The sequence below is a fragment of the Filicampus tigris genome, chromosome 15 (assembly GCF_054856515.1).
Source record: "Filicampus tigris isolate MCC_2025a chromosome 15, RoL_Ftig_1.0, whole genome shotgun sequence".
Classification (NCBI taxonomy): Eukaryota; Metazoa; Chordata; class Actinopteri; order Syngnathiformes; family Syngnathidae; genus Filicampus; species Filicampus tigris.
Window position 1 is genome coordinate 18,095,127 of NC_141231.1, and position 13,378 is coordinate 18,108,504.

The 13,378-nt window shown below is 42.0% G+C and overlaps 1 protein-coding gene across 1 annotated transcript; it reads left to right on the forward strand.

The window, feature by feature from the left end:
- Positions 1 to 381: 381 nt before the first annotated feature.
- On the forward strand, positions 382 to 12,295 carry LOC147135810 (alpha-1A adrenergic receptor-like). Its single transcript, XM_086053109.1, has 3 exons — positions 382 to 495; positions 7,867 to 9,121; positions 11,518 to 12,295. Exons 2-3 carry the CDS (start codon positions 8,230 to 8,232, stop codon positions 11,955 to 11,957), a joined length of 1,332 nt encoding a protein of 443 aa, XP_085909235.1. The 5' UTR covers positions 382 to 495; positions 7,867 to 8,229; the 3' UTR covers positions 11,958 to 12,295.
- Positions 12,296 to 13,378: the final 1,083 nt, after the last annotated feature.

The window sequence follows — 13,378 nt, forward strand, 5'->3', positions numbered from 1 at the left end:
CCTCTTCCTGAAATTGGTGTAATCTTACCAAACATAAGGTACTTTGACAATATTTTTCCGTGTGACCTTCAAAAGAACCGAATACAGCCGTTTGATTACGCAACATTTCACTGGTAACGATAAATTGCTCTTTTCCCATTTTCATCTCGGAGCTCAGATCAAATAATCAAGACAACAAATCGTGCAATATAGATTTTGCTATTACATTTTTGACTCATCAGGAGTCATCAGCTTCACTGACAGACAGACAGACAGACAGACAGTAAAGATGGAGAGTCAAAATGTGGTCAGTGGAGGAAAGAGGGATGCAGGCGAGGGGCGGGGCTTGCTAGGTCAGGTGGGCTCGTCCACAGAGGTTCTCTCATCAGCAGAATGGCAGGCGGGATAGAAACACTTGACTTTGCCTCCGTCTGTTGTGGGCAGGGTAACGCGGCAGAGCTGAGTGAGCGCCGTTCGGGAAAGTTGCAGCAGCGAGACATTTCCCCCCCGAGGAAGGTAAGTAAGACATGTTCTTTATTTGTATTTATTTTTTTTTACTCTCTTTTTAATCTACCCCACTGCTGACTTTGCTGGCTTAGTGACTCCTCATTGACAACATTTGGATTGGTCTTCCTCCCATGAGCGTACTATGAATGTAACCGCTGGCTATTTACACAATCAGTCCATACTGTTAATGTATGCATTCATCTTCGGGGTTGAATACAATTATCTCATTTAAGTCAACTCATTTTTGGCTCGCTAATGCACATCAGGCATGCTTCCTTTTGCGGCTTCATTTGAAATTGTAATTAGATTGTTTTGTTTTTTTCCACTCAAACCGAGCACAATTTTAATCATTTTAATAAGGGGATTTTTGCAAGGTTTGTAATGTAAAAGCTTAATTCAATTATTTAGTTCTTCAAGACACATTTGCCATTTGGGGATATTCTCGAGCTCGGTGACAAGTGTGAAAGTGGGTGAGAGGCCACTGACCGGTGACCAGTCCAGGGTGTAGTCCAGAGTCAGCTGGATAGGCGCCACTTCCTCGTGACCCCGAACAGGATACGCAGTCTAGAAAATGGACGGATGGATTGATGGACATCTCCCGAGACCAGGAACTGCTCAAAGTACGCATTGCGCTACAGCGAGCAAAAAGCTGCAAATGTTCAAGGTTGATAAAACTTAATGATTTCAATCATGGAGGAATTGAATTATGTCTTGAGGCAAGGACTTGTCCCCCCCCCCCGCACAGAGCAGCATTCGAGAAACGGACCTCAAATGTGAAGCAATTCATCACAGTTTACTTGGCAGAACGTGTGCGTGTACATTTTTTAATTTTTTTTTAAAATGCTGGATTTCATTGGAGCCGGAATACTTGCAGTGCAGCACTGTAATAATATTCCATTGTGAAAACTAGCATTATGTCTTTTCTGTTTCTAATCAGAAAAATGGCCCCAAAACATGATCAGCCAAAAGCTACGAAAAGAGTGGAACTGAATAATTCATTCGCTACTGCAAGCAAAGTCAATATGTATTTTTCACCAAGAGAAGAACGAGCAGATTTTGGGTTGCTTACATCTTCGACGCGTTCATCTTTTGTTACAGCATGTTTGACCACAAAGATTTAACACAAGAAACTGTATGCAAAAATGCTATAAAACATCATGGCTGGCAAAGCGACACCTGATGTCTTCAGAGTTGTTTTTGGGGCCATTAAACTGCCGTTGATTAATTAGGCACAAAGTCAGCCGCACTGTGATTTAGAGCATAACGCCGCCGCTGTCCTGTGAAAAACACTTATCTCCAATTTTGGAAACGTTTTTCATTCATGTAAAAATAAGTAAATGAAAAAAAAAATGGAGATAAGTGTTTTTCACAGGACAGCGACGATAAGTTATATCGGTCAACAGCTCATTTGAATCACAGGTGTGCCAATGGATGTATTTTTGGCGCCAATTTAAAAAAATGTCGTTAACTTTTTTCCTAGCACATCAGTTTTGGAGATATTTTCATTTTTATTCTCAAGATTTGTTGACCAACGTTATTAAGTTATCGGGATTAGGAACACGCGTGGAGTTCCACAACATTTTATTTGGAAGATATGCCGTCTTTGCTATATCCTTCATATGTCAATGAATAATGCACAAATCTGAATTTGAGTGCAGTGAGGTGAGTAGTACCTATAAAAGTATACAATTAGGTGCTTATCCAAATGAGGACTTTTCCAGCTTTGGCGGTTATCTGCTCTCTCTCGAGGGCCATTATGAAGCTTATGAAGCTTGTAAAATTTAAGTCCCCACCATATATAAATAAGCACCTTGGCACTCCAACAGATTACAGCAACTCTTTGACTTTCTTCAACCACGCTCAACTTTTCACTGACATGACATATTGCACTTTGACCAAATTCACCAGTCCGGGATGGACTAGGACTCTCGCTCAAAGTCAGCTGGATCGGCTCCACCTCACTCGTGACTCAAATGGGGACTGTGTGTCCAGCTGGCTCTCATTCTGTCCGTCTGCCTGACTATCTATCTATCAATCTACAGTATTCATCTTGCTAGCTAACTAGCTAGCTAGCTAGCTACAATAGGCAAGATGTGCAAAGGGCGAGAAGGCTGTTAACGCTACAACGGAGTGAAGTGTAATTTACCCGTTTATCATTTCTGTCACTTGCTGCCTTTGCACTTCTGTATTAAACATGAGCGCGAATGAAACGTGAAATGGAAAGTCATGTGCCAGAGACTTTATGACTCCCGTATGGTGACCGCAATGGCTAAAGTGTCTTATTCTCCCACCTTGATGGAATGCCTTTAAATAGGTCTTACTCATTCACTTTGCACTCACCTACAGCGGTCAGGTGCCCTCACAAATCACATATTTGGAACATATCCCATAATTGTATGAGTAGGTGATGATAAGTGGGCATCATTTTGGATAGAATTTCAAGGTCAAAGGTTAACTTGGGCTGCATGATAGAGATAGGAGTTTCCAATATTTTCTCATGTTCTAGTATTTTGTCACATCTAGCTAAGTAACACTGGTCAACAACTTTTTACTACATTTTTTAATCAGAGATACAAATACACTAGATTATTTTTTTGTGCTGATTCAGAATTTTTATCTCAGGCACATCAGGTTTTGATAACAATAATAATGAAAATATGTCAAAAACCTGATATACTACAAAAAAAAATAAAGTCTTTTTTTTTTTAAATCAGAAATCAAAAATCCATTTAGGAACACCAAAAATTCTGTGATATTGAAGTTGAGTGGCGCAACAAATACGGCATGGGAATGGGATGCCTATTATACATTTTTTCTTTCTTTTTTTAACAGATGGTAAATGCAGTAAATGGTTTTTTTTCATCTAAATGCAATTAATTTCAAGAGCAGTACTGAAAGTCGCTGTACTGTATGCAATGTTTGAGGCAAACTCTTAAGTGTGTCCATAAGACAGACGTGCTTCACTCATTTCCATCCTCAACCGAGATAAGAAAAAAAAAAAACGGTGTTTACAGTTTTGCCAGGGGATTAGGCTGCATGTAGGATGAGTCTTCTCCGCTAAAACTTTCAGGGAGACATTTTCAGATAAGGAAGGGCCCGTGTTGCACACTCACTGTCATGATTATGTGTAGAACTTGTCTTCCATATTTTAAAACTTTTATCTCTGCAAATGCCCAGTCATAAATGAGCTAAATTCAGATATTAAAAAAAAGAACCAAATATACAACGTAATGTCTCTTTCTTTGCAACAATGGCTGTTAAATATGCCATAAGTACCCCCATGTTCAGACTCCTGCCTCTTATTCACAGTTTCAGTTTCGAGGTTACTTTTACAATCACTAAACATTCCGCATTTGACAGCACAAGCTGTTTATTAAAATCATCATGAATGCCTTGCGGGCAGCCTGGCGCCACTTCAGATGCTAATGTGACAGTTTTCGTGTTGTTTTTTTAAAAAATATTTTTTGAACAGCTGCAAAGAAGGATTGCTCATATAAAGTGAGGCCAATGCACACAAAGCGACAATGACACGGCATTTGTTTTTTGGCATTTGTCTGAGATAAATTGGATTCTTGCGATATTGATCATCACCTCAATGCAAAATAAATGGCCTTTTTTTTTCGTACTGTGATAAATATACGTTTTGCACATCAATACTAATACTGTAGCCCAAAAGGTTGGTGGACTGCAAACCGGTTGAAGTTTCATCAAAGCCAGTGTGTTTTGTTGTTTCTTTGCTGGTTGTTCGTCTTTTGCTACGGCTTTGCACTCATCGGAGAGTCAACATAATGGCTTGCCCTCGGCAGTGTAAACAGTTTTGACAATAGCATTTTATCATAATATTTTTATCAATATTCATTTTGGCAATAACTTTGCTAACAGTGGCGCGCAGCGTATCCCCCTACCAACAGTGTGCACAAGTTGTGTTTTAAAAAATGTTTTTCTCATCAAAAATGGAGTGATGTGCACATGATCATAGATGCATTTATTTTCATTTATTAGCTTTTCAAGAGGAAAATGCAAGATGTCTTTACACTTTAATTTATATAATAATTATTTCATTTTTTTGTTGTTGTGGCAGCTAAGTTGTCTATAGAAGTTGAAGAGACAAATTGTCCTCTAAACGGTGCATTCCGCCACCTGCGCCACAACTTAGACCTGCTTTCACCTGGTCCAAAGTCTAGTCTACCTTCTGTCACCAAATTGGCAGATGCGGCCGGGGGGGCGTGTGATAGAAAACGCCCTCGTTCCGGCGGATCACCCAGCAAGGCGTAGCTCGGTCTTCCAAATTCCCAAACATGGTGAACTAGACTTGCCCTAGTATGACAATGAAGTTGCGGCCGTTTTTCCTCCGAGCGCACGTGCGCCTGCCTATGAAAGTAGGGCCACTATTTATCCTCTAAGGCACGCGGCAAGCCACTAATGGTATCATTCGTTTGGGATGCAAAAGATGCCTTGCAAAGAGGTCTCTGCCCGCCAACGGCAGTCCTTGGGTGCAATCGCCGTCATTAAAATTCCATTCAGTTGAAGAAAAAGGTTGTGGAGCCACCTCAAGGCCAAATGAGGCCATGGTGCGTGTTTGTTAGGTTTTTTTTTTTTTTTTTTTTTTTTTTCAGGTTGAATTACTGTGTCTATTTGGAAGGGCCAAAAGGATGGCGTTATATGTGGAAGATGGATCGCGTTGTAAGCCTCGGCCTCGCTCATTTCGCCTTCAAACCATCTTGGGTTTTTTTGTGCAGAATATGCACATTTTTGTAGCTCCTTCTCTTTGAGGTGCAGGTACACAGCTGAGTCTCGGCTGGAAGAGTTTTGCGGGTAATGTGTTTTTGAAAACCCCAAATCTAGGTTCAATTCTCAGCCTGTCACCTTATGCTGGAGTTAGTGCTCAGCTTGCAGACGTAAAACGGTCAAAGAGGCAATCACACAGTGCGGCTCTACGTCTGCTCTTAAAACAAATGATCTCGCTCACACATCTGTCTTTATATTTCCTGCTTGGTTGAGCGGGGTGTCCTTATACGAAGCGGATTTTTTTGTTCTTTGTTTAACTCTTGGGTTCGCCTATGCGTTTCTGGTGTCCTTGATTAGCCCTCCTTGTTGCTCTCGCGAAGATTTCAATCAACATAAAGGTACACACTTGGTTAATTGATGAGTGAATGCAAACAGCGAGTCAAGCTAGCAAAAAGAAAAAAAAACGTTCATAATATATTGTTGGTTCTTGGTTCAAATCTCAGTTCTGGCCTTCTTGTGTGCAGTTGGCATGTTCTCCCAATGTGTGTCGGTGTGTGTGTGCGTGTGTGTTTTAATTTGGCGCAAAAACATGCAAGTTAAAATCTTGGTTTAGAGACTGCGAATAATTGGCGTTGTATAACGGTGACTGGAAAACGGTTAGCATTTTTTTTTTAATTAGAACGTTTTGCTGCTGAACTGTAACATTTGATTGTCTTGGCATTTTAAAGTATGTATTGTTTATAACGTGCTATTTGATTTGAGTGGCAAAATGATTCCCCTTTAATGTGTCATTGTCTGCTCCTTTATTGACGGCATATTTCTCAACGCTGTGAAAGAGCAAACAACATTAACACCCCTATAAATATGCAGATTGTTTTTCCGGGGCCAAGAGCAGACTATGATGACAAACGCTGCAAATGTCACCGCGATCGAGCACGCGATGACTGACTTTTTGGGGGTATTTATTGTTCATCTCTTAAGGAACCTGATTAGAATGTCCCACAAACATACAACAAGGATTTCATCTATTACTGCAGTGCAGCCGCAGTCATTCTGCAGCTGGTGCACTGCACCCCGCAGGAATTTTATGGGCCATGATATGATGAACACTGTTTCACTGTCACCCTGTTGGCCAACGAGACAAGCAAATATTTATGCAAATTGTAAAACAAGAGCATAACAATAGCATAAAACAACAGAACCAAACACACCAGTGCGTGAGTTGGGTGTGTACTTGTACTGCGAAAGCTTTTTGGTCGGCTTTATCCGAACGCTAAATTCTCAAGTACAAACAGATCCAAATGAAACTGCTACCTGGATCGTATGCAGAAATGTCCGCGTAGTGTATTCGGTGGCTCCAATTTTGAGGTTGAGATGGGTTCAATCAAAAATGCCAGCAGCACGGCAAAAGAGGAAAGATGCGACGGCAGCTTTCACATTGGCTTCCCAGTAAACAGACGCATCAAAGGAGTAACAGGTGATTCATTCTCAGTTGATTCATTCGATCCCTTTTCGACAGAACTAGGCAGGAATTTGCCCCGTTTGACGTGTGGGATCATACAGACGATGCAGCTCCGTGCGATGAAATAATAATTCGCTATTGTTAGGATTTGGGACTTGCTCGGCTCAAATTTGACAGACTCAACATGAATTCTGACAAGTCTTGCTTGTTTACGTTTGAAAATCTGCATTTTCAAGCCTGCAATTTTTTTTTTTTTTTTAATGAAAATAGTAACAACCTCGCAACCCTGCAGTATGCTATTCATTATGGATTCAAAGATTATGTCATCAAATCGTGAGAAAGAAAATGACAAGAAGCTAAGGTTTGAAACGCAAACATAAGAGACGCGATCTAACGTTCTCTGTCACCATAAAACGCAGAACGCTACATTTAACTGCAGAGTTTAGCTAACTCGTTAAACATGAACTAAGCTTCATGTCAGCAATGTGTTTAATTGAGAAGACTAACATAATCGTTACTTGCTTATTGCTTAGGAGTATTTAGTTTGTGACTAATGAAGCGCCTGATCAGTGATGCAAATGTTCAGAGATGGGAGATCTTCAAACATTGGCTTAGCTTAGAGCAAAGCGTCGCAGTTGTGAGCATTGTTTTTGTTTTTTGTTTTTTTTATTTAGGGCTAAACAATAGGGTCTTACAATGTCAAAATGTAGAAACATTTGCTACAATATTTTTCAAAGCATGAAAGCAAAGAACTGCTCACAACTTTATCATAAAATTCAATGTAGTTAATTCTTTCATTTGGTTAGTACTGGTTTACCCTGGGTTGCTTAGGCGCGTGAATTCCACCCGAGTAGACGTCTTCCTGAAACAATCACATTGTTGAAAGAAGAGGGGAAAAATATTGAGTAAGGCTTTCATAATCCATGCACCAGAGTCCAATAAAACCGTGTTGCCTCTTTTTGTTAACAAGCATTTTTTTTTTTTTGACCAACCATCCTTAATGGTGAAATGTCATTAAAATTGCTGTTATTGTGCAGGTGGTTCAATTTGAGAGTCGCTTGCAGTTCCCAGTTCATTTGTTTTCAGGCATTTGACATTTCTATGGTCCTATAATTCAAACGTTGAAAAGTCTTGGCTGGCGAGCGGCTTGTTACATTTACTTTGTGTCTTCTTTTCTGTTGTCTGGACAGGTCTCTTGCCTCTAACACTTGTCAGCGTGGATCAACACAAGATGCAAAACCCACCGCTGATGGCCCCGTAAAGTCTAAATATTTGTCATTTCTATTGTTCCCCCCGCTGGAAGGATTATGACATGCCATGGCTGCGTTTGTCTTTCTAAATATGACAGTCTGCCAAGACAAAAAAAACAAAACAACCTCTGGTTGTTCAGTATGATGAAAGAAGCTGCGTCTGCAACTTCATTAGAGGCGCAAGGTGAAAAGTTTCATCCTCGGCATTAGGGGGAGAAGGTGGGTGCAGATGTCGTAAATATGGAGCCGATTTGACAAGACCTGATCAAGTAAAAACAAAAAGCCCCAAAAGCTGGCCAGAGCATGAGTGTTTTTTCTACCGAAGGGACTTGCCGTAATTGTAGCTCCGCCACGGAGCCAAAAGTGGACGTGGCCAAAGTGGCCTTCTTGGGAATAGTGCTGGTGGTCTTTGTTGTGTTCGGCGTCCTCGGCAACATCCTGGTCATCCTCTCGGTGGTGTGCCATCGCCACTGGCGCTCCGTGACTCATTACTTCATCGCCAACCTGGCGGCGGCCGACCTTCTGCTCAGCTCTGCGGTCATGCCTTTCTCCGCCACCTCAGAGGCGCTAGGTAGATGGGTGTTCGGGCGCTCTTTCTGCAGCGTGTGGGCGGCCCTGGATGTCCTCTGCTGCACCGCCTCCATCCTCAGTCTGTGTGTGATCTCCATCGACCGCTACCTGGCCGTTAGCTACCCTTTGCGCTACCCGGCCATGGCCACTGGCCGACGGGGCCTGGCTGCGGTGGCCGCTCTCTGGGGACTCTCGGCAGCCATATCCGTGGGCCCGCTGTTTGGCTGGAAGGAGCCCGAGCCGGAAGACGATTCCGTGTGCCGAATCACGGAGGAGCCCGGCTACGCCTTGTTCTCGGCATTAGGATCTTTCTACATCCCGCTGGCGATCATTCTCTCCATGTACTGTCGCGTGTACGGTGTGGCCAAAAGAGAGACAGAAACCCTCAAGAAGGGCAGCGACGGAGTTGAGACCGAAGGGGTGATTCTGAGGGTGCACAGAGGGAACGCCGGCCAGACGAGCAAGCACGAAGAGGACAACGGCACCGGGAGGTACAGACACGTCGCCAGTACCCTGCCGAAGATGCTCAAGCTGCCGAGAGAGGAGAAAGCAGCCAAGACCCTCGGAGTGGTCGTCGGCTGCTTCATCCTGTGTTGGCTGCCTTTTTTCCTGGTCTTACCAATCGGTAAGTAACTCCTAACACACTCGTGTTCCTCTCTCTTTTGCATATTCCACCTGAATTCTGCAAACGAAATCCAAGTGTGATCTCAACCGCCGAAGGTTCAACTAAACCCTCAGGATGTTTGAGCCGGGGCCACGTTATTAGTGACGCTCTTTCTCCCATCAAGTTATTAAATCCAAAGCCCCATCCAGCACAAGAATGGTGCATAAGCATTAACACGACTGCCAAACATCAGTGGCTCTATCTTGTTGGAGATTATAATTACAATCTTAACTTGAAGTTCCATTGGAATGTGCTTTGCTATCTTTGAGATGAATCAGATAATGGCGCTAAGAAGTTGCTTTGATTCCTGCAGCACTTTTATCACCATGTCGTCATTCGTGTTAAAAGCTACAGAGAGTTAATTATCGTATTCTTGATATGGCGCTGCTGAAGTCCATGATGTTGTTGCCATCGACATTCAAATACCTGGATAATCAATCTGTTAAGAAAATATTGTCCTGACAAACACTATTTCTACGATTCAAGTCATGCTGATTATGATATTTTCCATGTTTCGTTAGAGCCCAAAAAAAAGAACTGTACAAAATCACAGTCCTCTTTAAAATTGTATTTTGTCAACTTAATAGGCAATAAGAATGATGATCAATACACAAATTATAATGTATTGTCTAAATAATTCCAAATAATCGAATCTGATACAACAGCAGCCCTCTGTCACTGTTCACCCTTGAAACGTTTGCATCATAGTCAACATCAGGTTTGACCTTGGCCGATACGCCACGCCTTCACCTTTTCCGAGGAGACGCATCACAAATTCAATCACAAGCAGCCAACTAACTAACTAAACAAACAAGCACACCGAAGCAGAATGGACTTTGACTACGAGACGAAATTGAACGAGCGTCTCTCCGATGAAAGCTATTCCAGATAACAAGCATAAGGTTGAATGGGCTGTAATGCTCAGAGGCATCCTCAGTCACCGGGTAGCCTCTCAAGGCAGTCACGTCACCGCACAGAAAGTTATGCATTTCAATCGAGGCAAAGCTTCACGGCTCACAGCGCAGCGCTCGTTCCAGCTCCCGGGCAATGATGGCCCGCCATTCCCAGTATGCCCGTTTTGAAAACTGCTGAAGTTTGGAGTTCATTTCTAAACACACCATGGGGAGGCTTTTTTGTTTGCCTGCCTGTCACTGCAAGTCATCCCTGGCAACTCTCGCCTAATGTGACCGATCATCAGTATGAATGAATGAATGAATTGCTTTATTACAGACTCGGGGCCCTGACACAGCAAGCCAGGTACACCATATAAAACAAAGATAGATTATACACACGGACCAAGATTACTAAAAAGCATCATATAAAAGAGAGCAGAAGCGATATTTCCAGAAGTGAGACTGAAGTACAGCACTTAAGCTGCTGTTTGATAAGCGAGCAATCATTTCATGAATGGAGTCGTTTTGCCGGCAGATAAATGTATATCGGATCTATATGTATAATGTATATCCGATTTCTGAGTACGGTATGGCAGTGTATTGACCTTTTCACTTAGAAAGAAGAATCGAAAGAATCACTCCAAAAATCTTTTTTTACATATGAAAACGGGAAAAAACAGCACTTTCTATTGAGCAATTTATAAACCACATACAAATATGACTTTAATTGCATATAAATGACATAAATGGCCATTTGTCGCTGATATGTCTAGAAGTGCATTTTATTTTGTCAATATTGTGCATAATGAAATGGTCAAAAGCCAGCAAACGTCATCTAGTGATTAGTTCTGAAAACTGTATATTAAGAAGCAGATGTTGGTGTGGGGTTGGGTTGGTAGTTAGGGTTAGGGTTTGGGAGTTAGGGTTAGGGTTTTGGTTAGGTGGAAGGTTAGGTTTGGGAGTTAGGTGTAGGGTTAGTGGTTAGGGTGTGGGCTTAGGTTTTGGTTTAGGGTTAATGCTTAGGGTTTGGGGTTTACGTGGAGAATTAGTATTAGTGGTTAGGTTTAGGGTTTGGCGATAAGGGTTAGGTTTAGTGGTTTGGGTGAGGGGTTAGTAGTTCGGGTTTGGGTTTTGGGTAGGTGTAAGGTTAGGGTTTGGGAGTTGGGGTTAGGTGTAGGGTTAGTAGTTAGGGTGTGGGCTTAGGTTTTGGTTTAGGGTTAGTGCTTAGGGTTTGGTGGTTAGGTGGAGGATTAGTATGTGTGGTTAGGTTTAGGGTTTAGGGTTAGGTTTAGGGTTTAGGGTTAGGTTTAGTGGTTAGGATCAGGGGTTAGTATATAAGGGTTAGGGGTTTGTGTTTGGGGGTTCAATAGGGTTATGGTTTTGGGGGGGTGAAGGGGTCAGCACATTGGTATGATACTATAGCTGGCTAACGGCATGTTGATTTATGTTTTGGGGATGTCGTAGGATCAATCTTCCCATCCTGCAAACCTCCCGAGATGGTATTCAAGATAACCTTCTGGCTGGGGTACTTCAACAGTTGCATTAACCCCATCATCTATCCGTGCTTCAGCCAGGAGTTCAAGAAAGCCTTCTACAACGTGCTCCATGGCCGCTGCCTGAGAAATGCCAAAAGCCAAGGACCTCCCAGCACCACCCACTCCACTAGTCCAGGCCCAGCATCTAGTACCCCTGATTTCTCTATCCCGAACGGTGTTTCTTCGCGGGGTTGCTGCGCAAGGCTGTGTGTGTCCTCTGAAGGTGGTTCGGATGATGCGAGTTCAGCAATCCAGAGGAAGAGTCGACTTTGGTCAGGGTGCTTCTCAACTCGTCCGACTCCAGTACCTGAGAAGTCATCTGCAAAGGTCTTACGGCTTTCCCTCAATGTTCCCGGGGAGGCTGTTTGACTAGGAGGCCTGACCTTACAGCACTTTGGGAAGTTGTACAAGGATTGATGACAAGTGCAGTGTGTATCTTTTCATTTGTATGACAACTGACACAATAACTACAACTGCTACTACTACTACAACTAAAACAGTCTTTTAAGTTGGAACAACTTAAGACCCTAAATTATTCATATATAGGCAACAATATTAGTTAGCACAACAAAGCAAGCAAGTTGTTTGCTCCAAAACAATTTGCTGAGTTGTTTTTACGTATCTTTAAATTGGGGGATGATACCAGGAACAAGTAGTCGTGTAAACTCTTTTTATCACATTTTTTCAGGTTGTGCACTTCTGTGTGAGTGAGTGCTGATGTACTGGTGGATATCTGTCTTGGGTTTGTTGGGAGGGAGGGCGTGAACGGATCTTCTTTTTACGTTTTGCTTTGGATGTTTTACAGCACTTTGAGTTGCATTTTTATGTATGAAAAGTGCTATGTCAATAAAATGTGATTGATTGATTGAAGGCATTTTCTCGCGAAAAAAAACCGACCATTTTTGCAAAAAAAAAACCCATACTTTTATTAAGGTCTTTTATTGCGAACAAAACGCCCATGGCGTTTTTTGCGAAATAAACGACCAGTAAGGTGTTCTTTGGGCGAAAACAGAGTACCATGAAAGTTGCCTAAGGCTGGAATTGAACCCTGGTTATCCATGTCACAGTTCTCTGCTCTAACCACTCAACTATGGTCATTTTGTACCTGACCAGCTGTATACCAGAAACAAAGTGTTGAATTCTAAAGCATAATTCAAGTGTTAGCGTCATGTTAAATGCAGCATACAAAGGCAGTTTGATAGGAAATGAGACTGAATTTTATTTCGTCATGGTGGTAAAACTTTTAACATTTAATCATTCATGTAACAACAATAACACAGAGGTGGGATTTGAACCACCAACCTGTTGGTCATTGCGCAAGTGACTCTAGCAGGTGAGCTAAAGCCCAGAGAACAAATCTTGTGAAGTAATGTTGATTAAGGGAGTTTTTTCGTGAATAAAACTGAAAAATGTATGACCTTTTTGCGAAAAAAAATGACCATGCATAGTAAGACATTTTTTTGCGAAAAAAAAATGTCCATGTATTGTGAGGTGTTTTTTTTTTTAATAACGACCTCAGGCGTTTTTTTTGCGAAAAACAACAATGTATAGTAAAGTGTTTTTTTGCGAAAAAAAAGACCATGTATAGCAAGGCGTTTTTTGGGGGGAAAAAAACGACCATCTATATATAGTGAGTCGTTTTTTGGGGGTAAAAAAAACAACCATGATAGTAAGGCGTTTTTGGGGAAAAAAAGAATACAAACAAGCATTCCAAAAACAAGCATGTTCGTTTCATTGAAGACTCTGAACTGTCCGTAGGTGTGAACATGAGTGTCAGTGCTTGTTTGTCT